Here is a 23787-nt window from a genome sequence, read left to right on the forward strand (position 1 = left end):
AGTTCCCTTCGCAGGGAGGACTGTGTTGAGTCCCTCCGGTATCCCGGGTAAGTCTTGGCATTCAGGAGCTTGTCCTAGGTAGTGCAGCCACAGGGGTCAATGTTTGGATTTAGAGTTCCATCAAGCCGCTCTCTGACCACCTCCACAGCTGACAGGTGGCTCAGCAGGTGCCGTGCTAGGCTGCAGAGATCCCTGCGCAGGGAGGACTGGGTTGAGTCCCTCCGGTATCCCGGGTAAGTCTTGGCATTCAGGAGCTTGTCCAGCAGGTAGTGCAGCCACAGGGTTCAATGTTTGGATTTAGAGTTCCATCAAGCCGCTCTCTCTGACCACCTCCACAGCTGACAGGTGGCTCAGCAGGTGCTGTGCTAGGCTGCAGATTTCCCTGCGCAGGGAGGTCTGTGTTGAGTCCCTCCGGTATCCCGGGTAAGTCTTGGCATTCAGGAGCTTGTCCAACAGGTAGTGCAGCCACAGGGGTCAATGTTTGGATTTAAAGTTCCATCAAGCCGCTCTCTCTGACCACCTCTACAGCTGACAGGTGGCTCAGCAGGTGCCGTGCTAGGCTGCGGAGATCCCTGCGCAGGGAGGACTGGGTTGAGTCCCTCCGGTATCCTGGGTAAGTCTTGGCATTCAGGAGCTTGTCCAGCAGGTAGTGCAGCCACAGGGTTCAATGTTTGGATTTAGAGTTCCATCAAGCCGCTCTCTCTGACCACCTCCACAGCTGACAGGTGGCTCAGCAGGTGCCGGGCTAGGCTGCGGAGTTCCCTGCGCAGGGAGGACTGGGTTGAGTCCCTCCGGTATCCCGGGTAAGTCTTGGCATTCAGGAGCTTGTCCAACAGGTAGTGCAGCCACAGGGTTCAATGTTTGGATTTAGAGTTCCATCAAGCCGCTCTCTCTGACCACCTCCACAGCTGACACGTGGCTCAGCAGATGCCGGACTAGGCTGCGGAGTTCCCTGCGCAGCGAGGACTGGGTCGAGTCCCTCCGGTATCCCGGGTAAGTCTTGGCATTCAGGAGCTTGTCCAACAGGTAGTGCAGCCACAGGACGTTGGTGTGGGGGTTCCAGGGCTCCCAGTTGTTGCTTCACAGTCACGGAAAGCGAATGTAATGTAGGTGAAAATATTAATTAGATTTCAAAGGGATTACCGTTAACCACCACATATCCCTCTTTGTTTTACTTTAAATCTGGTCTTCCTATATTTAATGGCCTGAAGTCCAACACAAGTCAGCAAAATATGTACTCAAATAAGCACTGAGTGCTCGATCTTATATAAAATTCCGCTACAACAAAAAGAACATGCAGCTCATCTTAACATCCACAGAGATTGTTAAGGCAACCATGCACTGGGTGTACGAAGAGCACATGGCGCTTCACTCGTGATCACTCCCAAGAGCTCCAGTGCTGAAAGTCAACCCTCAGGTTCGGTTCAGGTTCGATTCGGATTTGGTTGGGCAATTTTTATCTGAACATTGGTAAGGTTTGGCAGCAAATTAGAACGCCAAGACGTGTTGCCGCGGGAGTGTATCTGTTAACCCCTTAAGGACGGGGTGTAATGGGGACATTCCTCCATACATAGAGCAAGTGGCCCGCATGACTGCACAGCCTTTGTGTGGTAGCGGGACTGCACAAAAGCAGCAGCTGTGGAACTACCCACTAGCCCTGTGCCACGGCATACCACAGCTGGCTACTGCATTCCAATGAGGATTAGCGGCCGCGGCCATTACCGCTTCCCGTACGCGAGGGGTTAATCGTCTCCGTGCATAATAATCCTGTTTTAGAGGCCCTTTGTAGGACCCAGTCCCATGCCAGAATAAACCCAGCCATATCACACTGACTCTGCTTTACTGTGCGAACAATTTGGAAGTGCAAAATTTGGAATGTGAGTTGAGTTTTGTACGTGAAAAACATGTCCATATTGCCAATTTGGCCTTGGTCAAAATGAGATTGAGGATGCACAAACCGTCCCAACATGTAAATGCCATACATTATACGCATGCTACAACTACAAGCACCATGGGATAGTACGGTACATGTATGCAGTATCTGGGCAAACCCAACCAATTACTGACTTGATTCAAGTCTAGGCATGCGACAGCAATGGCACTCAACAGTCGTCCTAACTCTCTCTTGGACTCCGGCGTTTTAATTATATACTAATATACAAATTATTGTTTGTGAGTGCAATGGTAAGAATAATTTCATCTGTCACCGAATGAAATTATTCTTTCCATGAACGTGAAACATTCATTATTTGTTTTATATAACACCTGAATAAATCCTTGTCATCTGATTGGCTGACTTTTAATAGCCAATTTATTCAGGTTAAAAACTGTTTAAAAGTTCGACAAGTTCATCATATTCAATATATGCAAACTGTTCAACAGGTTGAGAACCATCATATTCAATTTATCTCGATTTGAAACAGCGCCACCACCGGCAGCAGTGACACAGTGCAATGGAAGTTCTATTGCACAGTGAATAGAACTTCCATTGCAGCGGCGCGCGTTGGGATGAATAATTCAATGACATGTGATCAACGATGCGCCAATCAGATGAAGGGGATTTATTCGGGTGTTGTATAATATATAATACCCTCTAAATTAAGGGTTAACATGTGATTCAATTGTAGTTAATACAAATAGTAATACAGTATCTGTAGTTTTAGGAACCGTCATTTTGTGTCAGTTGCGTTAGATGGTTATTTCTAACTTACTTATTTTCATCTTTCATCTTCCGGTAGACATCAAACTGTGGGTCACCGCGGCCAGTGAAGAGTGTCTCATCAGAGGAGAGATCACAGAACACTGTGCATCCATCTGTAAATGCCAAATGACAAACATATATAAATATCTTGAGTCACGGAAAAGAAGGAATCAATCACCCAGCCTGTAAACCACAGACAAGGACTTCCAAACACATCCCTAACCACTTCCCTTCTCTACTATGGTGACCCCTTACCTTCCTTTGGTCACGATCGCAGGGTCATATCAATCATTTTGGCATGTACCTCATATTGAACAGTGTTTTCCTTCTCCACACAATCACATCGCACAAATACTATTTCTTGTTCCCCCTCCTCGACTACGACAGATCTCCTACCTTTCTCAAGTCTCGACAGGGTGAAGTCAATCATCCCAGCCAGTACTCCATGGCTCACCACCTTGATCTCCTCTCCCTCCAGCCAGAAGCTGACGGACTTGTTGGAAGTCGGGATGACCAGGACATTGCCCCAGTGGAGGTCCCGATGCTCAAACTCCAGGGACTGCTCAGCCACTGCCAGGGACAAGGCTACTTGCTGGAAGATGCTGACGGCCTGATGGACGCTCTCAAGCTGGTAAGTAAAACATAGTATAACAAGTGAAGGGAAACTCAATTAAATATTGGTGTTCATCCTCAACCCTAACCCCCAAAAGAGTTCATTTGGAGTAAAGTACCACACACTACATAGTACTACAAAAACTATGTGTGGTAGTACTGCCTTCAGTTTACTACTAGTAGTATTCTGTAGCTTCAGGGAAGGTTAGGGTTAAGGGTAGAGTAGATCAATTGCAGCTATCCAAAACGTGGCTGACAAAATTATTGTTGAAAAGCTTACTTGGTTTAAAGCTTGTAATGGCACTTAACTCCCTGTGAAATTATTCTTTCTGGCATGCTGTCATTTTGAAGAAAACAGTAAAAAAAGGACATTTCCAAAGATGCGTCAAGTGACGCATTTTTGACAATTTCCGTTACTAGTTGGTTTGTAATTTGGCGAATTTGTGAATGGGTGCGCGCAAGCATCGACATGACATACACACGCGCGCGGTTGCTACTATTCGTCAGTTCAGTCATGACATCGTGTAGCTGCAATCGGCTGCATGAGAATGTGTCCCGGACGCTGATGTCGGGCGCAATTCAAAACATGACTCGGTAACTTTTGAATTGAAACTGAGATTCTAAACTGAGAACCTAGAACATTTTTGCATCAGGTCCAATAATTACACAAGTGGTTCAAATCATTAAAACAAAAAGAAGTAAATAAGCTGATGTAGATATAAAAATCTATTTTGTAAACATACCGGATTACACAGAAACATCTGATGAATGTACCAGTATCTTACCTTTTTACTCTCCAGGTCCATTCCACCATCGGCAAATTCAAACATGATGAACAACTGGTCTTCCGGGAAAAAATCTGGGGGCAAACAAATTAAGCCAACAAAATGGTTTGACAATAGTGGTGTGGATTTACGGGTAGTACGGGAACCGGGTATCCAATCGAAGTAAAATACGGGTAACCGTAAAAGAAAGCCAACCCCCAAATTCAAATCCTGGAAGTTGTCTAAAGAGCTTGATAGCTTTTCAGTGTAAACTTCATTTTTTTAGTAAGCGTCATCTGTAGCGCGTTAAAATGAACCCAAACGTGACATCTGTTTTGGATTTCACATGTATCCTGGTTTTCATTTTGAAAATTCCCCACAAATAGCATTGAAAAGCTATCAGTTTCACTGTCTGAGAAGTAACTTAGTAATTTGTAAATTTGGTAACGGGCACTCGATCCCATAATCTGGAACCCAGTTATGATGCACACCTCTATTTCACAAAAGTGAATGACCGAGTGTGGTTGTGAAGTTTTAAACCCTTAGACATTCTCATACCAAAGCCACCAGCAGACAACCTAACATTCGGAGAATATGAAGACAGACTTTACACAAATTGAAGAGTACATGTTAAAGAACTATTCATAGTGTTTGTACTCAAAATTTCCTTCAACTGGAATCAATCGTAGCTTAACTGCAAACAGCAAGGTTTCACGTTGGATGTTGTTTTCCTATAAATAACTGAGACTAGGATCACCAACCTGGCCTATCGTTCTCAGATTCCTTCCTGTTGTTGTACTCGTTCCATTGATCTAGCAGCTTCTCAGGATAGCAGCCCCGACAGTAGGACACGCCGTTGACAGTGATGAACCCACCAGTGGTGCTGGTAGACGCATCTCTGAGGGCACTCAACTCCCTGGAAGTGGGAAGTACACAAACAAATGACATGTAATAATAGCAACAATACTTGGTATTATTATACTGCATTTTGGAACAAAGTACTAATCAGTGTTATTCATTATTATTACTCCCCAACCCAAAATCATCAAGGTCATGAAACATTCCTTCAGACACAGGAAATCTCAGCTCCCTTGCACGTGTACATGTATAAAGCTTCTTCCGTTATTTTCGGGGGAAAACAGCTAATTTAACCAGAATAACTAACCTACCCTCAGAGGTACACATAGACTGGTTCCCCGTCCCTCCATTGTCCTTTGGACTTCGAATGTAGCGCCAGGTATGCATTCATGTATGCAAATTGTATGCAGGACTTGCATTGGTCTGATTCCCTCTCCCTCCCCCTGAATTCAAAATCACGATAATGTTTGTGCGGAACCACCCTACTGCAAAATGGCAATGAATGCATCTACAATTTCTGTGGTGATGAGCTTTGATTTTCGCTGAATTCGAAAGTGTCTCTGGCAACTATCAATAAAGACAGGGGCACTACTGTTCTTGAAATCTATGTAGTTGAAATGCTTAGGGTTGGGTTTGTTGTGCATCGGGTTGGGTTGACAAGGCCAAACCGACCTGAAACATTATAGATATATCCCAAATCCGAACCTGATCTGAACCCCCTAAAACCGACCCGACCCGACCAGACAAAAATACAAGGAAAACCACCCCGAAAAAAACCCTGAATAGCTGGCTTGGACAGCTGTGTCCACTTTTTGTGCCTGAACATACCTGTATCGCTTGAAACTCGTCGTCTCCAAGTAACTTAATCATACTCTACGGCACTCACAACTTGACCTACCATTAGGCCTGCATGTTATGTCGTACCGGGCACAGTGACTCTGCAACAAGTATTGCACCGTTTGAATTTCCGAAGTGTTTCAGGGTTTTTTTTGGGGGGGGGGAGTTATTTCCGGTTTTCCAAATTGGCTTTACCGACCTGACCTGACTCGAAAATCGCAAAAGCAAAACCACACTACTGCCCGTCATTTTTGTCAGTCATTGTTGATTTATCATGTCAATCACGACTATCTGCAGACATGATGGGCAGGCGTCAGCCTTTGTGAAATGGCTAAACGTTTAAACGGTTCTCAAAATATTTGTTTAACGTTTACAAAAAATTCAGCGCAAAATCACACCCTTAGAGCAGTCACAGATAAAGGATGAAATCAACTCTTTCAAACCTGGAGATGACGATTTCTGGAAGAATCTCTTCAAACGATTTCTGTGGCTCACCATTCACCTGGCTGTCCCCCTCTATGGGTATAATCTAGCACACACAAGAAGAATAAACTCATACAGGTTACACCATTTTCTCAACATCCATCCTTGAAATGATTGAACTTTATTTTAATATTATCCAAATTTTGGAAAACTATCTACTTGACGAGGCCTCAACCACTACACAGGTGAGGCAGCTTCACTGCCTGTCGCCCGCTTCAAGGGCAAGCGCCTGCTTCAACTCATGAACGATGAACTCTTGAACACACGACACACATACAGTATGTCCCCCAAAAGTGATCTGAATATGAATATTTTTCAAATTACTATATAATGATTAAGTTAATTTTGAAATTTTTTGATTGTGCAGATACTCCTTATCCTTGGCCTAAACCCCTATGAGTTTCATTTAATTTCAGTCACGCATCACTACACAATTGTCAATTGATCGCAACAACGTTTTGGACCCTGTGACCAAGTTCCTTGCCTTAATCAATTTTAGTGCTGTGTTAATATGTAAGCTCTGTAAAATCCTTCATGTTGTGAAAAGGGCTGCGGTTGGGATTGGAATCATTTGCCTGGCTATACTGTCATCGTGGCAAGGCCTCAGTTTAATGCTCAAGGGCAAATGATTCCAATCCCAAACCACATCAGCCTTTTTTTTCCACAACATGCAGGCTTTCCCACAGCTTACATAACGCAGCACTGAAATTCATTAAGGCAAGGAACTTGGTCATAGGGTCCAGAAATGTTGTTGTGATCAATTGACCATTGTGTAGTAATGCATAACTGAAATTTATTATTACGGTTGTAGGCCAGGGATAATGAGTATTTGCACAATGAACAATTTTCAAAATTGACTTCATGGTTATGTAGTTATTTTAAAAATAGTTAGGCAGACACTTCTTTGGGGTACACACATACATGCACATGTACATCTTTTGCACTTCATAGTATAGCGGCGATTACCAAGACAAGATTTTCCTTCTTCATCTACTTGTCAACAACAAGTACATTGTACATACATCACTTGTGCACTCAACTGCAACCAATGATTATTTACCACACCACTGCACTTTCACTTGTGGATGGAGCATTTTAATAGCTGAAAGTGCATGTGCAGGTGCATATAAATGACTTTGATACAGTTTAAGTCATAACTGCCATTTCCAATCTTGTGCCAGCACTTCATTAACCAAACACTGATCAATCAAAGGGAAACGAGTTTACTACCCTTTTAGTGACTCACCTACTGTCATTCTATAAAGTATATGTGCAAAAGTAGTCTTGATCAAGGCTCTCAACGATAGTGTCTGGTGATTGGCCGCTAAACAAAAAAAAACAATAGCCGCGCGCTGTGCACTCACACGTACTGTACGAAGCGCGAACAGCGACCTCATGCCAAAATTGCTACAATATGCAAATCAGTTGGTGCTGGTTAACCGTTGCCTTTTTCGGGCAATTTTCGTCATTTTGTCCCTGGAGTTATATTTAGTCTGCAGACTCCAAACTTGTTGGAGAATGTAACTATACTATCCACACCTCTCTTTCCATGTAAAATATAAGCCTCCACAACCAAGTACTGAATAATAATCTCATCTTTATTCTCATCTTTATTCTCTCGCTGGAGCAGCTACAAAATATAGAAAAACATAAGCCAAGATGCACAGTTGTTCCAAGGCATTCGTTAAGCACCAACTGATTTGCATATTGTAGCCTAGGCCAAGTTCGGGCAAGGACCATTAGTCGACTAGTGGTTGATTTGTGACGTAGCTTACGCCTGCGCAACAGCAACGTGCGAACGTCTCTAGTAAAACGCTGGTCAAAATGTCATCGCAAAACTTCTGAATCCTGGCTCCCTGCTGTACATTATGAATGCGCGCAGCCATTGGTTACCAGCGATGCAACCAGCCCCAGTAGGTTGGTTCCAAATAGTCGACTAGCGTAGTCAACCATCGTCGACTAGACAGAGTTCGGGCTAACTTTAGTCAAACTATGGTTAACCAATGGTCAACAATAGTTCTTGCGCGAACTTGCCCCTAGCCGGATGAGGTCAGTCAGGTCACTGTTCGCACTTCATACACAGTACGAGTGAGTCATAGCGCACGACTATGATTATTTTAGCGGCCGACCATCGATCATCGGACACTGTTGTCGAATGCCTTGACCAAGGCTACATGTAGTGGTGATGAAACACAAGTGCCAAATACCACCCCCTCCCCCTTCTCCCGCACAGATGTTGATTCAACTAACCTTGAGAACCACAGTCTGTCCCTCAGTATTGACAGTTCTAAACACCTCCCCGTACACCCCCTCCCCGATCTTGACACAGCCCTCCATCATATCCGGAGGGATGGCATGGGTGAAGGAGATGGGAGATGTCTGGTCACACTGCTGGAGGACCTTCTGCCGGGCGGGGATCAACCGACCGGTAGTCTTGCTCTTCACTGGTGTCAGAGCCTCCTGCAAATATGTTAAGGCAGAAAGTGAATAAGTGATGGTAATTTTCCTTGTGGATCATAGTGTACTCAGCAGGAAAGTGAAAAGCGAACACACAAATTTGTGATGCAAAAGCAAGTTTCCATCCTCAATGCAAATTTGCCAAGGTTGAACACATTTGCAGTAAATTTTGCCCACAATGATGTAAAGTTCGCTTCAACTTAACATCCTATTGAACTATGAACCAGGGCCCAATTGCTTAGCGCTGCTTAACAGTTAGCAGAAAAGTTGTGCTTATTGTAGCAGGAAATCATGCTGTTGAATCACTACTTCATGGCGTGGATGTGCCAACGGTTGCGCGCGCATGGAGACTTATATTGTTACGTCACTGATTTAAGCAACTTTTTCCTCTGGGCTTAAGCGTGCTTTTACTGTGCTTACTGCTTAACAGTCTCTATGAAATAGACAAAGGCTCAGTTATTAACTTAAAATCCGGCCAAGCTCTCACTCTGTAAATAGAGTAAATGCTAGACTTTCGCTATGGATCTGACTGTATCTCCAGCCCAAGCTCACAACTTCCCGGGGATGAACAATGACAAAGAAATGCTTTGTCACAGTTTTATTTGAAGCTTGCCACTTGCAACGAGACCAGATGAAGACTTATGACTAAGTTGTGATTGAGTTTTGAGCACACCCGATTTCCGAAATTTTTGATTGATCGTGATTCATAACTCCTTTGGATAAGCCTCTTGTCAGCCTGTTGTTAAATATTTCAAAAGAAAAATTTGCTGTGATTACGACAAAATGTACATGTACGTACCTTGAAACTTGGGCAATAGCTGTCGGACAGCAGTAGACTCTTTGAACAATTCGGAGTGGCCAAAATGTCCTTGTTCAACAGCTGTATCCTCCTGTTTTCCTTGTCTTTATCTCCCTGCTCCTTACATGAACTTGCTACCGACGCTTCCTTCCGACAGGACATTACTGCTGATGAAGAGTAACGGCTCAGATCATCCCCAGACAATGGAGTGACAACCACAGAGCAAGAACTACATGTAACAGCTCTGGTGATGGACTTCTGTAGTATCCCATCGCTATCGTAACATCCTTCTGGCTTATCATCCGCCTTGTCAGTATTATTCAGATCAAGCACTGAGATTTCATTAGTGATATCTGTGAGGCTTGGGGTGTTCATCCTTCTGGACTCGCAAGCCGGACACCTGCAGCTGGCCCTGTGGGGGTCTCTGGAAATTGAAACTGAGCTGTTCTTCTCAACAGGGGTGTCTGGATTGATGGGGTGTGTCCCCATGACCCCAGTGTTTTGACGGCTTGACCTGGCCGTTCTTCTGAAGTCGTTTGGAGTGCTGGTGTCAATGTGGCTGTGGTTACAGGCCTTCTGTCTGGAAGGAAGGAATACCCCAGGAGAGCCGAAAACGCTGTCGTCCAAGTGTGAAGCTTTCGGTAGATGCCCATTGGCAGTCTTATCAGTAGTGCATCTGCTACCGGTTTCGGAGACGTCGGCCGAGTAGTCGAACAGATCACAGCTGGCGTCAAAGGTGATGTCCGAGGATTCCCTCCTTCCCCGCTTACTGGAGGAGCTCCAGCTCCTCTCGATGGGGGAGTGAATCAGGTCGAATCTAGCCAGCGCATTCTTTCCTTTGCAACGCCCTGGCTTGGCGGTCGGCGCCACACTGTCCTCGTGACTGCTTGACCTGACGTCAGCGGTAACCTTCTTCCTTCGACTCAGCCTCGTCACTCGCTTCCCCTTTGCGGTCGGGGGCAGTTCTTCCACAGTCTCAACCGGCTTTTCCACAAGATTTTCCTTCTCGTTGACCGGTTGCCTCCTTGTTGTAGCCTTCCTGGGAGCAGGTTTCTTCTTTATGGCCTGGCTGGTTTTGACATTGCTTTCCTAAAAGAAATGTCAGAGCATTACTTGCAGATTCACACTAACTCCTCAGCATGCATACATGTATATTCAGGTCATCCTATAAATTTAGGATCCAACAATGTGTGACATTTTTCCTGTCTCTGTTACCTCTGAACTTTTCAATTTAAGGGTCATTAAAAATTATTTAAAATGATTTTTTATTTGTCGAGGCGGTTGTTTGCTTCACACAATCATTCTCAGGGGAAGAATACATTACTAATGTAAATGTTTTAATGCAGTCCTAGGAAATGCACGTTTGTGTCCTATTTAACCTTATTTTAAAATTTCAGTTAAAGTGCATTTTGGTGCCTTTTTGGTTTTATGCTAATGCAAATTTACATATTCATGAGCAAAAGTGTAACATCATTTCAGACAGAATGTCCACGTTACAGCTATTTCAGCTGAAATCAGCTTTTAAGCTGAGATTTCACACCCCTGATCAATACAGGAAGAAACGGTGCAAATTTCAACTTTTGCGAGCGTCATAAATGTGAAATACATGTTTTGTTTTCCCATGTAGCCTGTTTTCATTTTGAAAATTCCTCACAAATAGCGTTCAAAATCTTTCTTTTTTCATTGTCTGTGACGTTACTAAGTACTTTGTAAAGTTGGTTACGGTTACCCGATCCCATAATCGTAAACCGGTTCCTGACATCAACGATCAGGTACTGTGATACCCAGTTCCGATGCACAGCTAGTGGAAAGCCCTACACATTCAACAGTAGTATTTGCACTGGAATCTGCAATTTTATACTATTTCGAATCACTCAAGTGAGGCCACAAGCAGAGAAGTCAAATATCTAGTCAAATATTATATTATGTACCTTGAGGGCTGTCTTTGTTTTGTTCTCAGTTCTTTTGCCAGGGAACCAGTCTTCATCGGAGTGCCGACTGCTACTCTTGTCATCACTGCTGTAATATTTGTGAAATTAGAGAAACATGGCCACTGATCAATGAAAACACAAACCACAAAATGCACGCAAACATTACGGTAAAAAATGATTGCACAGACCTACCGGTACACACATGATGCACATTGCACCGTCATTAATACATTATACACATACATGTATTTTAAAATTGCATTAGGCCAAAAAAAAAATAGTTCTGCTTCCGATTACATGGCAATTGAAAATAGGGTAGGTAGGTAGGGAAACAATTTTATTTTGCCAACTTTTTGGGTACGATCATATGGAGGCATCTGCGGGTAGTCAAGAGTAAAAGGTAGAAATTGATGGTTTTGGGTTTTTTCCCCTCATTTTTCCAATAAAAAAAATTAGGGTACGGGCTGTCAGAATAGGGTAGGTAGGGAAACTGGAAGCAGAACTATTATTTTTTTTGGCCTTAACAATGAAACTTAAAAGCACCATGAAAATGCAAAGATTTACAACTATATGAGCCTGCCTGTACACCAAGTCCGATATATTGTTTACATTTGTTATAGGTAGGTCAAACACAAACGTGTGCTGGTTTTTTTTTAGTGTCTTTTAAATTTTTTTATACAGAAAAATGACAATGTTATATCATTTTTTCATAACTTTTTTTTCTCTTTTACTCAAATGCATTCCTTCGCCAGTTTCTGTCTCCCAGCTAGTCATAACTTGGACAAAAAAGTTTTTACCGGTAGTGGCACATAGCCGCTGCTTTAAGTTTTTCTACTGATGAATAGAATTTTGCTTTTGTCTCTTTTTTTAATGCGTGGTAAGTACACTTACTTTGTTTTCTTTTTTGGTACAAAAGTTTTAAAAATGGGAAAAAACAGACTTTGTTGCCAAAAAAATTGAAAAACAGAAAACACTTACAAAAACTGAAAATCAGTCAACAAAAAAAAGAAATCTTTTTAAAAAATAAAACCAAAAAAAACCCCTACCAGTCGATGAAATATGTTACCTTATTTGTCGTCATACAAATTAAAAAAATTATACATGCACATGAAAAACAGTTCATTTTCGGCACATCTTTATAAAAAAAGTAATAATGAAAAAAAAAATAGTGAATGAAAAGTGTCTTGTTTTTAAATCCTCCCTCTACCAATACCAAACAGTAAACAATTTGACGATACAAATACAGACCACACCATGCCTTAATTAATAATTAAACCAAATTTTAACAAATGTTAAAAAGAGTTTTACAACTCAGTGTACATGCACATTTTTGTTGAGTGCCTACAACAGAAATCTGTAGGCCTACCACGTATGACACGACCACAGGTACATGTCCTTGCGCACGCATGCCACAGGTGACCTGGGGGTGAAAGTTTACCCCCACAACAGGATGTTGGTCAGTTGGTAGATCAGCGACCATTTGTATTTATGATTGAACAGGATGTCAATGCATAGTTCCCACATAAACTTCCTCTCAAGGCCAAACTGTGGCAAGCCAATCACAGCCATCACCACCTGTTCTTGGAAAGAACATGATGTGGGTCATGTCTACCATGGTAGTGTACCGTACCAAGTTTATAATCTTGAAGCTGCAGCAGTGGTTAAGCCATGCACTGTACATGTACATGTGTACCATGTATATACACCTGTATCACTTGAAGATTCACTCATGACATTGAATTGTTACAAGCAGTTTAGAAAACCTTGATGTGAAGGATCAAACACTGTACATATAGGTAAGTTGTTTGTAAATCGTATTGAGATCGTTGATACGATGGAAAGCGCTAACTAAGCATACAATTATTATTATCATTATTACAGTACATGTTCATGTATGCTAAGTTTATAAGTTTTAAAAAGTTGCTCTATCAGTATAACATGTACTTGTTTGTTGTGGTGTGGGAACATTTTTTCCGGGGTACTTGGGCCACTCTCACCTGTGATGCCACCAACTTCAATGCCTGTTCGATGCCTATTCAATGCTTAAAACCCAGATTCAGCATGTCCAGATGAGAGTGGCCCAAGTCAAATTTACACCCGTTCACTAAATTGATTGTATTTCTGGATCTACCCCCCCGGTTGGGACCTAAATGGAATGGGGTAAAAAGGAGTGGATTGAGAAAATAGTCAGGCTCTAATGTAATATAATTTCATTGAAGAAAAAAGACATTAAACATTTTTAATTATTTGTCTTCTGAATATTGCACCTTTCTTTTGGCACAATCTGCACAATGTATAGTACATTTGTTAGCCAGTGACCTGGGCCCAATTTCATAGAGCTGCTTAAGCAGAAAATTTGCTTAAGCACGAAAAAACATTGCTTAGTAAAATTAGGTTACCGGCCAAAACCTCATGTGATGTACATTGCTTGTGACTGGTATTTAGGTGTTGTTTACTTAGCATAACAATCGCATAAAGTTTTGGCCGGTAACCTGATTTTATTAAGCAAGATGTTTTTGTGCTTAGGCAAATTTTGTGCTTAAGCAGCTATATGAAATTGGCCCCAGAGTACACATTTGCATACATGTGCATACTGAAAGTAGGAACAGTTTTTGTCCGTTTTTTTTCCTTTTAAGCCCAGCAGAAAACATTTTTAACAGGAAAACTATATTTCATTTCAATTTCTGTGAACTTGTAGACGTGAAAAAACTTCCATGCATGAACCAGGCCTATAACATGCAGCCTAATAAACGTGTCTATTTGAGTTTCGAAAGACTGCATGGTGACATCAGCATGTGTGATAAATGTAAACTATACATGTTTGTATGTGTGGTTCTGGCAGGAAAGTGTTTGCACTAGTTCTTTTCTAGCTAACAACACACAACTCACTGAAGAGATCATTTACATACTGTACATATGGTATGTACATGTGCAGTCGACTCTCGTTAATACAAACACTGTTCATACAGATTCTGGTTCAAACATGAAACCTTGGTCCCGACTGTGCTTTATGTGCACAATGAATCAAGGACCGGAACTCAAATCCTACAAATTTCTGATATACATGTAACAAACATGTTGACTAGGTTTAGCCGAGTTTGTATTTAAATGAGAGTCGACTGTACATGTACTTTCATGCATGAAATGCTCCAACTGTGACTGATACCCGGAATAACAATCACACACTGTCCTTTTTTCCAGAGATTCAAATGCTCATCATCTGCACAATCTACTGAGCTTCAGTTACAAGGTACCGGTACATGGGAATTTAATCAACTGGACTGTGTTCTACAAGCTGTCTCAATAGAAATGGTGGATGTACCTTTGAACGAGGCAAAGAATAACATGAACGAGCTGAAAGCTTACAGTCCATAAATATAGACATCCCAGCCCTTCAAGAAAATCAAGTGCACTGTACTACAGACACTACTCGATATAGGCTCCGTGCGCCAACAAAAGAGGGCGCGCTTTTACCACTTCTGAGAGCCTCTTGGACAGGACTCCGCGTGTGCGCACTGTAATTCGCGTGCGAAGTACGCACAATTTGTTTTTTTCCTGAATGTGAACAAAGCCAAGCCACAGCATCTTCGCGCATGACATCAGGCGTCGTTGGTGCGCGAATACGTTCGAATTGCTTGAATTGAACTTGCGATGGTCTCCCAGACTAATCCCCGACCCCAATAACTTTGGATCATTCGAAATATGCAGTGGATGGACCAGGAACCAATCTAGGTCACCCCCAACTCTTCTTTTCTGGCTGTTGATGGGGTACTTGTGCACGGAGCCCATAGTATAAACTGGTCCAAGGAAGATAAGGAATTGAATGACCAGATTTCACGTCCAAGATGCATCACAAGGACAAATCCTACTTTTGGCTAAGCATCTGTGCACTGATGATCATGGTCAAGACAGGTTATTCATTGAGCTGCATAAATATGACCAACGAAAGGACCCGATTACTGGAAGGCCTTGACTGTTTCTGTGATGCAGGGATGCTTGAAATGCCAGACCATCTACCACCAATCAGAATACTGATCCTAGATGGAGGTGGCTGCCCGCACTTTAACGCTGTCCGATGGATCACCACCCAACTTCAGTCCCCGGGAATCTTGCAATCGTTGTCTCTGCGCAACTGTAGAATGCACATCGGAGAGGAGGATATGGCTCCCCTGGCAAACCTCACAGAGCTGTCAGTCTATTACGGGTCGGTAGAGCTTCTTTACCCAAGGGCATTTTTAAGTCTGAAGCGCTTAAAGAGCCTGACTTTGACAAGCCTTGGCTTGACACACTTTCCCGATGCAGTTACCGGCCACTTCAACATTTCCACCAATCAAACAGATGGGTTGGATGTGAGGTTGCCGTGCTTGCAACACCTGGACCTCTCCAGCAACCGAATTTCAGATATTCCCGATGACACCTTCATCCACCTGCCCAACCTCGAGTATCTGGATTTGGCTAAAAACAGGCTGCACAGACTCGACGCTGAGCCCTTTAGATATCTGAGGAAACTTCAAATCCTCAATGTCTCTTTGAACCAAATATCTGAACTGCCGAACCAGGGGTTTCGTGGTGTACTTCTTAACTTACACACCCTTGTTATGAACAACGCTGCCATATTCGCTCTCGGTAGTGGCAGTTTCAGAGGTCTGGCACGACTGCGATTCCTGGACATTTCCCTCGGTGTTATAAACACTCTTCATCCACTGTCCCTCCAAGGATTAGACAGTCTTCAGGAGATTAATATCCTTTTCAATCCACTGCGGTCTGTCCCTCAGGAACTTTTACGACCTGTTAACAGCACGCTACGAAAAATCAACCTCAGTGAATGTAAGCTTTCCACCATCCCCAGAGGATTTTTTGAGGGGTTGCCACTGTTGGAAGAAGTGAATTTGTCCAAGAATCAAATCGCCTCCATTGAAAGCATCTCATTCAAGGACTCACCCAAACTGAAGACACTGGATATTGCCGAAAACTCTATCACGGATATCCCTCTGAATTTTTTTGACCTGACTACCTCAATCGAGACCGTGCGCCTGGAAGGGAATTCAATTAGTGCTGTTCATGCTCTTACATTCTGGAACCTGAATGATTTGCAACACATCTACATGTCCAAAAATAACCTCACTGCCTTGGAGACCCAAGCCTTCTACAATCTTCAGTCCCTGAAGACATTAGATCTCAGCGGAAATTTCTTGCAGAGAGTTCCGAATGATGCTCTGTATAATATACCTGCCTTGCAGCAACTGAACCTGGCAGACAACTACCTGATCAATTTCCCACACCTGCCATTCATCAACAGAGATGCTTTAAGCCCCACTTTGTATCCCACGAAAGCAGTCACTGTTGATATGCAACTCAACTGGCTGTGGTGTGATTGCTATATGTTTAGTCTTATCAGCGACCAAGAATACATAGATTTATTTTGGCCTGGTGCAAATCTCCTGGCTAATCTGCGATTCAAGAACTATCAAGAGCTCATGTGCTCAATGCCGCCAATCTTGAGGGGGGAAGCCCTATACGATCCACGGCAAATGTCTTTGCTTAACCCCTCGCTTGCTAGCTTCAGTGGGTTTTACTGTCCCGAATCGTGTCAGTGTTACACGCGCTGCAACGATTCCATGAACATAACCATTTGTAATGCCAATCTCACTAGAGTGCCGCAAAATCTCTCCAAGGACATAAACGTTTTGAGCTTGGCAGACAATGGTCTGAGTGCAGTTTCCTCAGGCACTTTTGTACACATGAAGGCGCTACTGGAAATTGACCTCAGCGGAAACTACATCACTACGATAGGGGAAATGTTTAGGGGGATGTCGAGCCTTACCACCATACATCTTGGACATAACCATATAGGTGCTGTAACTCGAGGAGATTTTAAAGGCTTGACCAATTTGACATTTCTTGATCTTCAGCACAATGTCATATCATTCATAGAACCTGGTAGCTTTAGTGATCTGGAGAAACTGCAGTTCCTTTATCTTGACCATAACCTGATGCCAGGTCTACTATCGGAGGTCCTGAATAGCATCCCATCGCTACGGGAACTCAGACTCGATAACAACCCCCTGATCTGTGACTGCGACCTGATGTGGCTGAAAGAGTGGCTCCAAACCAAGGATATGGAGAATGTTGAGAGCATCAACTGTACAACTCAGTCCAACGAAACAGCCGCAGTGGTGTACTTGGATGATTACGAATTCATGTGTAACTCCACTGATGTCAATGTCCAAGCCTGGGATCCGCTTGCAGAAACTGTTGCAGTGTGTTTAGGGGTTCTGGTTTTTCTAATGAGCACTGCTGCCGCAGTGTACAGATTCCGCAGAGTCATCCAGGTGGTCGTTTACAACCACACTGGTTTGCGCTTCAGCAACAAGATGGACAAAGACAAGGATAGGACGTATCTTTATGACGCCTTCATATCATTCAGCACTGATGACTTGGACTTTGTCACGCAGGAACTGGTGCCAAAACTGGAAAGCCACGAGCCGCCTTTCAAACTGTGCATCCACCAACGTGACTTTGTCGTGGGTGAATGCATCTCCACCAACATTGTCAACGCTGTGGAGACCAGCAGAAGGACCCTCATTGTGCTTTCTAACAGTTTTGTGGCAAGCGAGTGGTGCTCCTTTGAGTTCCAGGCGGCCCAGCAGCAACTCCTCAAGGACCGCCAGAATCGTTTGATCGTCATCCTCTTGGAAGAGGTCGACAAAAACCTACTGGACAAGGACCTGAAGTTGTACCTGTCAACAAACACTTACCTGGAACGGACTGACTCCCTGTTTTGGGAAAAGCTTTACTATGCAATGCCTGATAAGATGAGAGTGGGCCTTGACCAGGGACAGGTGGAACTGAATTCCCTAGACAAAGAGGACAGTGTACAAACTGCACAGGATGAGGTTGAGCTACAGGTACATGTACAAGAGGATTTGCGGCAACTGATTACGTAATCAAAGTAATCACGATTTTTAATGGATGCATTGCTGCACTACTATTAGGCCTTCAATTGTATTTTTTTGATTGATTTAAATCGTTCCCGTTTGTAATACAATTTCAAACTACAGGTACAGTCGAATCTCGTTATAACAAGGTCGATGGGACTAGCCAAATTACCTCTTTATAAAAGGAATGTTGTTATAAAAGGACAGCGAAACAAAGAAACACAAAAGAGAACCTGAGATTTGGAACCTCAGAATGTGCTCTTTATAAGCAGAACCTCTTTATAAAAGTGCTCTTTATAATGAGAGTCGACTGTACATGTATTTAATAATTGGTTTAATTTTAAATGAATTGGTAAATATATTAATTAATGCAAGTTATAAGGCCAAATAAAATAAAAACATGTTTAGCGTCCTGCCTTTTTGAAAAAAAAAGGAAGCGGGAGGTCCTTCCCCCCCCCCCTCCAAAATGGCCGACTGACTGGGCCATTTTTCAAAATGGCCGCTAGTGGGCAACTCCACACCAAAGTGGACGTCATAGCATTTGCGTGCAAATTCAAAAAATTCAAATGCATGTGACTTTAACAAATTTGGTGTCAAATGAAAGCTGAAGGTCTATATTTTCAAGATTTGAAGTCGGAATTTTATTTTTGATACATTTCGGTACCAAAAATTAGGATTACGTAATAATCCAGTTTTCCTAAAAATGTGATTAATAGTGATATGAAAGTATTCTACCAATACACACACAAACATATGTACATGTACTAACGCTATCAATTTCTGTCATGAGAAAGTATACATGTAGGTCATGAAAAACTGACTGAAACTGTTTTTTTTACGTTTTGCGTAATTTGTTTCGCTTCAGTGACTTCTAATATTTCAGCCTTCGAAAATGTTAATACCGAAAAAAAAATACATCTTTTTTATTTATTTTAAAAACTTACAGTATGAATGCAATGAAAGTTATTACATGTGTGTAAAGCAAGATTAGATGAACATAATGTCTGTTTGTTTTCGTTCCACTTCCTTGTAAAAGATTTTGTGCGTAATTTAAATTTTGTTTCCCGCTTAAGTTTTGCACATGTACTTTTACGCCTTCTGACAAAAAGTGTTAAGTTTCAGTGGTTTTTGATTAACTAAAACGACTCATCATGTATGAAAAATACAAGTTTGATTTTCAAGATTCAGGTTTTGCGTGACACGGACAAACCACCACATACTGAAACTGCAAAGAATGCAGACAATACTTTATGTAGAAAGTATATGCATTGGCACCCTAAGTTATTTATGGAAATACCAAAGTCAGTCATAAATCAAATCACAAGTCAGTACAATGTAACAGGTGTTTAACAATGACAAAGAAATGCCTGTGTTAGGCCCAAATTTTTTGTAAAAATAGTCGGTCTCTGGTCAGCGCGCGCGTCGATTTTAATCATGTGCGTCAATCTTTTTTTCTTCTTCAAATTTTCCGCGGTAGCTACAACAACAATCTCTATTGCCACACCACCTCAAATTTTTGTACGAAGGAGCACCAAGGAATGGGGAAATTGCACAAAGGCAAGTGATGGAGGGCACCAAGGCAAATGATGGAGGACACCAATGTATATGAGGACACAACAAAAGCAAAATAGTACCCACCTTGTCTGTACAATCCAAGCTTGAAAAAAAAAAAAAAATTCGCGTCGCCGCATCAATTCCGGAACTCTGGTCTGACCAGAGACCAACTTTTTGGGGTGGGCCTTAAAGGTTGTTTATTTGAGACTGTATGACTTGAGAACGACTTCTCGTGGTGACTTGTGACTGGCGTGATTAGTATGTCTCAACACTGGTACCCAACGGCACAAAATCACAAACCTGTTGGTCAGGGAGTGACTGCCCAAACCCCTGCCCGTGGCTGAGGCCAGACTGACGTCTTCTGGAGAGCTGAAGATGTGCTGGGCTTTGGTGCTGGCTTCAGGGGAGATCCAAGCTGCGATGGTGCGCTGCTTGTGTCGGCCGTAGGTCCTGACGACCTGCCCACGAGAGTTGAAGGCCATCATAGAGGGCAGAGTGTGCAGACTAGGACTAGGTCAATCAAATCTTGCAGGCTAATAAATGTGGGTCATCTTGATCTGATCTATGTATGTACACCTACATGTATGTACTTGAACAACAGGAACACTTGCTGTTGTTTCTTATCTAATATCAGAGGACTGGGATAAATAAAAGAAAGCATTAAAAAAAAACACTTTAATACAAATAAATTGGTCTTGAAAATATTTTGGAAAGAATGTTGCATCCTGAAACCACTTTTTTTCATCATACAGTATATCCATGAACATAATAAAGGTCAGTCATTGCAAAAATGTTGAAAAGAAATGAACCTGTGAGTGGGACTGAGAAAGATTTCCAATTTTCTTAGGAAATACTTTGAAAATGCACTCTACTCTCCATAGACTTTGTACACAACCGCTGAAGTGGCGTCTGGATGCTACATTCTTTTCAATATGTTCACCAAGTTAAGATCCATTTTGTATGCATTCAACTTCCCTTTAACACGTTGACTGCGCGCATACTTAATAGGCCCTTTTTCGGTGACTATATGTTGTAGTGCATTCATTTCTAGTTACCCTATGTGGAAAAAATATCTACAAGATAACTTGTAGGCTGGCAAAGGCATAGAATTGATTATTCCGGTTTGCCAGCTACGAGTTATCTCGTGCCGCGTCACTACGAGATAACTCGTAGGTTGGCAATGGGGTAACAAACTTCTTTGCTTCTCCTTGACAGTTATGCAATATATATGGCATTCTGCAAAAGTTTTCACTGTGGTTGCCATTGGATTGCATGTTACATGAACTGAGCCATCCTTGCCACATTCATTATTACAAAATGGTGCAGCTCAGTGCGGACAGAGTGGCATATCTCATGATGAATTCTGACAGCGCTAGCGATGATGATGATATGGATTCTGTTGACGAATATGACGGAAATGAAACTTCAGAAATGCCCACGAATGACAGTGATTCGGATGAATCACAAACTGGTGGAAGTAGTGATTCTTTGTCTGATGGAAGAAGCGATCCAGCGATTTCTTCGGACTCGGATGTTTCAAGTGGCATCATACAATCAGAACTGTCAAGAAATATAAGAAATTAATCAAACTGATTTTGGGCGGGGGCGAATGGATAAGTTGTTCTCATTGGTTTTCTTATGGTGTTTTTTTTTGGGGGGGGGGGCCTTCACTTTTCACTATCATTTTCTGAAAAAGGGCAAAATGTCCTCAGAGGCAAGGCAAGTTGACCTCCTGCCCCCCACCCCCAGGGGGATAGACCAATGTGATCAAACCTTTGTGAAAAGCCACAAGTCTAAATGCAAAGATATATTGGATGTATAAGAATTTCTTTTTCACTCTTGATTGAAAATAAAGTACACAAGGTGGCACACGACATTTCAAATGTTGCCAATTTCTGATTTTATTTCTACCAGAAAAAACACGAAAACAAACAATGTTGACATAAACATTTTATAGATCTGTATGTCCTCAGCATTGCCAGCCGCGTTTTTGTTGCGTTATCAGTGATGCCAGTTCAATTTACAATACAAAAACCTTTCGTTTTCTACGAGTATACTCGTAGTGGCAGAATCCGGTACACCTGTGACTACGAGTATACTCGTAGTCGGCAGTCAACGTGTTAAAAGAGTTTTGTGGATCGTTATTAAGCACAATCTTGAGTCCGACTATATACTTGGTATCCAGTCAACTCGACCGTTTGCCAACGCGACTCAAACCAACTCAACTGTTTGCCAACTCCCGTCGGTCTCTTCCATTGTGCTAGTCTGAACATTTTGGACTCTCAAAACTAGAGTACAAAATTTTAAGGTACTGAAAACAGGCAACACAAGAACATAGACTGGCGCATGAAACAATCAGTCCAACACCGCTTCACTCCAGTATTGCATCAATCAACAGTGCTATAAGAGAAACATCTGGCATGTCTGGTACTAGTGGTCTCTATTTCTACACATTTCTCCATAGTCAGCCACCTGACTAACATATGAAGAGGTCAGTCTTTTCAAACAATTGGACCATGGTTGGACATGTACCAGTCTAGTCTTTCACTTTGGTCCTAAAATTGACATTATCAATTTGATTTTGACTGTCGATTGTGTAGTTACGGGCCCGGTCCCTTATAACTTTATAAGAGAACAAAATGCACTTTTATTTTTAATTTATTTGGCGGTACAACTATAGAATGCAGGGCCACTACACTCTACATCCGCGCCTCTGTACAGCTGCGTGGAGGCGTGGAGCCGCAGTCGACCTACCTCCGAGAATTGCGCCCTCTATATCGGCGCGCGTCTCTGCGACTCCGCGCCTCCAGTGCCCCGTCGCCCTCCCTTCCTTTGCGAGGAAATTAAAAATGGATATGGATGCTTCGTTCTTAAAAAAAATACCGCCGAGAATTGCGCCCTCTATCGGCGCGCATCTCTGCTACTCCGCTCCTCTGCAACTCCAGTGCCCCGCGTCTCTGCGACTCCGGTGCCCCGCGTCTCCGCGACTCCAGTGCCTCGTCGCCTTCCTCCCTTCCTTTGCGAGGAAATTAAAAATGGATATGGATGCTTCGTTCTCAAAAAAATACCTCCGAAAATTGCGCCCTCTATCAGCGCGCTCTGCGACTCCGCAACTCCAGTGCCCCGCCTCTCTGCGTCTCCGTGCCCCGGCACATTTACAAGCGCGCCCTCCCTTCCGATCATTGATGAGAAGACAAGTGCATTCGCTGTACTTAGCACTTTTTGCAGGTTTGCATATTATTATATTACTCCTATCCTCACATCGCCGGCCTCGATCCACGCCTCCAAGCACAAAAAAAAACTTGCTATCCGGCGTGGCCCTGCATTCTATAGTTGCTCCAAAACGTGGAGTCAACTCGACCGTCTGACTGAGACTCTGACCGGGTTGCGTGCACCCGGCGCCCCGCGTGATTACCTTTTCCCCCCTTTAACAAAGACAAGCCACGTCCTTTGGCCCATGGAGGAAGGAATTGCTTCCTCCATGCTTGTACATGTACATAACAACGGACGACTTGACTTTCCAGTCGAACGCACAACGCAACGGTCATGACGGTCGAGTTGGCAAAACGGACGAGTTGGCAAACGATCGAGCGATAACGACGTACAGCATGTACACGGTCATGACGGTCAATGACGGTGAGCTGTCTCGGTCGGTCACGTCAAGTCAGTCCGCTGTGGAGTTTATTTCGTCTAGGCCTATCACACATTTATATTTTACCATCGAACAAACTTTATACTCACTCACATAACAGTCGAGTCACATAATTGTAGGTGCAGATTTGCAATAATAAGGGGCTGTTTCCGTCTTCCTCAAAAACCTCACTGCCCGATCGGCCGTCATTTTGAAGAACCG

The 23787-nt window shown here is 42.9% G+C and overlaps 2 protein-coding genes across 5 annotated transcripts; one reads left to right on the forward strand and one right to left on the reverse strand.

Annotated features, from left to right (window-relative positions):
• Positions 1 to 831: 831 nt before the first annotated feature.
• Positions 832 to 23786, reverse strand: LOC119739891. Of its 4 annotated transcripts, XM_038215014.1 has the most exons (12): positions 23680 to 23767; positions 21374 to 21494; positions 20235 to 20572; positions 11443 to 11530; positions 9512 to 10600; positions 8506 to 8715; positions 6216 to 6301; positions 4839 to 4993; positions 4099 to 4172; positions 3098 to 3329; positions 2712 to 2814; positions 832 to 1078 (listed from the first exon to the last, which is right to left on the reverse strand). In XM_038215014.1, exons 3-12 carry the CDS (start codon positions 20417 to 20419, stop codon positions 868 to 870), a joined length of 2433 nt encoding a protein of 810 aa, XP_038070942.1. In that variant the 5' UTR covers positions 20420 to 20572; positions 21374 to 21494; positions 23680 to 23767; the 3' UTR covers positions 832 to 867. The 4 variants fall into 4 exon arrangements, with proteins under 4 accessions (XP_038070942.1, XP_038070941.1, XP_038070940.1 ...); XM_038215013.1 differs by lacking the exon at positions 21374 to 21494 and having other exon boundaries at positions 23680 to 23786; XM_038215012.1 differs by lacking the exon at positions 21374 to 21494 and having other exon boundaries at positions 23676 to 23782.
• LOC119739890 (toll-like receptor Tollo) lies at positions 15180 to 18496 on the forward strand. Its single transcript, XM_038215011.1, has one exon. It carries the CDS (start codon positions 15288 to 15290, stop codon positions 18387 to 18389), a length of 3102 nt encoding a protein of 1033 aa, XP_038070939.1. The 5' UTR covers positions 15180 to 15287; the 3' UTR covers positions 18390 to 18496.
• Position 23787: the final 1 nt, after the last annotated feature.

This window comes from Patiria miniata, unplaced genomic scaffold (assembly GCF_015706575.1).
Source record: "Patiria miniata isolate m_02_andy unplaced genomic scaffold, ASM1570657v1 HiC_scaffold_4, whole genome shotgun sequence".
Classification (NCBI taxonomy): Eukaryota; Metazoa; Echinodermata; class Asteroidea; order Valvatida; family Asterinidae; genus Patiria; species Patiria miniata.